We start from the raw sequence: 1555 nt of genomic DNA, 5'->3' as shown, positions 1-1555 counted from the left end.
TGCTCACAGCTGCTGGTGGGGAGGGCTTTGGGGCCCAAGCCCCCAAGTCCAGCCCAGGAGCTGAGGCCTCTGCCGGTACCGTGAACCCCTTACAGTGAGACAGGGGTGGGGTGGGGTCATCACAAGGCATGACTGAGGGGGATGGTTTTATTTCAGAGCCGCACAGGGCCTTGATCTGTCACCCAGGCTGGAGGACAGTGGCTCCACCATGGATCACTGCAGCCTCTAACCCCTGGGCTCAAGCGATCCTCCTATGTCAGCCTCCCTGGTAGCCTGGACTACAGGTGTATGTCACAATGCCTGGCTAATTTTTCTATTTTTTCTAGAGATGGAGTTTGCTGCATTGCCTAGAATGCTTTCAAACACCTGGGTTCTGTTATCCTGCCGTGACCTCTCAAAGTGCTGGGATTACAGGCATGAGCCACCACGCCTGAACACTCGGGGTGGCGGTAAGCCCCCAGCAGGGTGCACCAGCAGGACCAGGAGGTGGCCTGGACCCCCCGATAACACTCCCATTCGTGCAGACCTAGGCAAGTTTCTCTCTGAATCTTGGCCACCTCCACAGACAATGCAAGTAGGAGGATGGGCAGGACTCGGGGTGGCGCAGGCAGAGGCCACCCCTGTCAGGTCGGGTGGCATGGGCTGGAGCCTGTCTTCCCATACCTGGGACATGACCTCCAAGGACCAGCTGTCGGTCATGGTGATGGGCTGGCTGGGGTTGGCAGGGAGCTTGCTCTCCATCTCCGAGGGCCGGAGCAGCGTGGGGCCAAAGACCGTGGCGAGGTTGTGCAGAGACATCTTATTGACTGCCTCCTTCTCTGCCACCCTGTCGAGGACCAAAGCAGAGGGGGCTGTTTCAACGCCACCAACAGGAGAGAGACGGAAGGGCTGGGCCGTGCTGGAGTCCTCAGGGAGGGAGCGACCTCGACCCTGGCTGTGCTGCAAGCTGACTCCAGCCCTGGTGCTTCTGGGTCTAGGTGGCCCAGGACGAGAGGCCCAGGACGAGGGGCCAGCTCTGGGCTGGTGGGGAGGTCTCCTCCATGATCTGGGTGGGAGGGAACTGGGGAGATCAAGCGCAATGGCGGCCATGGCGAAAGCTCTGAGCTCTTTGTTAAGGCCACAGTGCAGAGGGAGAAGAGTGGTAAAGAGGAGAGGCTGAGCGGGGGCCGCAGAGGCACTAGTCCCCAGAGGCAGTGAGGGACTGCAGGCAGGGGACAGGAGGAAAGGTCCTCGGTACTGGGGGTCTGACGGGAGCAGTGGGGCACCCTGGAGTCCTGAGCAGCCACGGGAGAGCTGGGCTACCTTTTCAGGTGGTCCAGAAGGAAAAGGAAGGTGAGCAGGTTGGCCTCTGGCAGGGACAGCAGCAGGTGGAGCATGCAGCTCTCCTTTGCAACCGGGTCTGAAAGAGCTGCAGAAGGCGGTGGGTTACTCCTCCAGGTCACAACGAGCCAGAGCCCTCTCCCGAGGTGGTCACATGGCACACCCGGGACTCGTGTCCCTGAGCAGCTCAGGCCCCTCATCATCCTCACTCCCACAGCGCTGGCCCCCAGTGAGG

General features: G+C 61.1%; 1 protein-coding gene across 1 annotated transcript; it reads right to left on the bottom strand.

Moving 5' to 3' along the window:
- Nucleotides 1-15: 15 nt before the first annotated feature.
- Nucleotides 16-1523, bottom strand: LOC116548475 (GEM-interacting protein-like). Its single transcript, XM_032273909.1, has 2 exons — nt 1303-1523; nt 16-826 (listed from the first exon to the last, which is right to left on the bottom strand). Exons 1-2 carry the CDS (start codon nt 1521-1523, stop codon nt 409-411), a joined length of 639 nt encoding a protein of 212 aa, XP_032129800.1. The 3' UTR covers nt 16-408.
- Nucleotides 1524-1555: the final 32 nt, after the last annotated feature.

This window comes from Sapajus apella, unplaced genomic scaffold, assembly GCF_009761245.1.
Source record: "Sapajus apella isolate SASKATOON/1434 unplaced genomic scaffold, GSC_monkey_1.0 scaffold12868, whole genome shotgun sequence".
Taxonomy (NCBI): Eukaryota; Metazoa; Chordata; class Mammalia; order Primates; family Cebidae; genus Sapajus; species Sapajus apella.
This window is presented reverse-complemented; position numbering and strand designations above follow the sequence as displayed.

Coding starts and splice junctions, on each gene's coding strand:
- LOC116548475 (XM_032273909.1), bottom strand. CDS start 1,523: ATGATGAGGGGCCTGAGCTGCTCAGGGACACGAGTCCCGGGTGTGCCA. Junction 827..1,302: donor CTTCTGGACCACCTGAAAAG/GTAGCCCAGCTC, acceptor GGTCCTCGACAG/GGTGGCAGAGAAGGAGGCAG.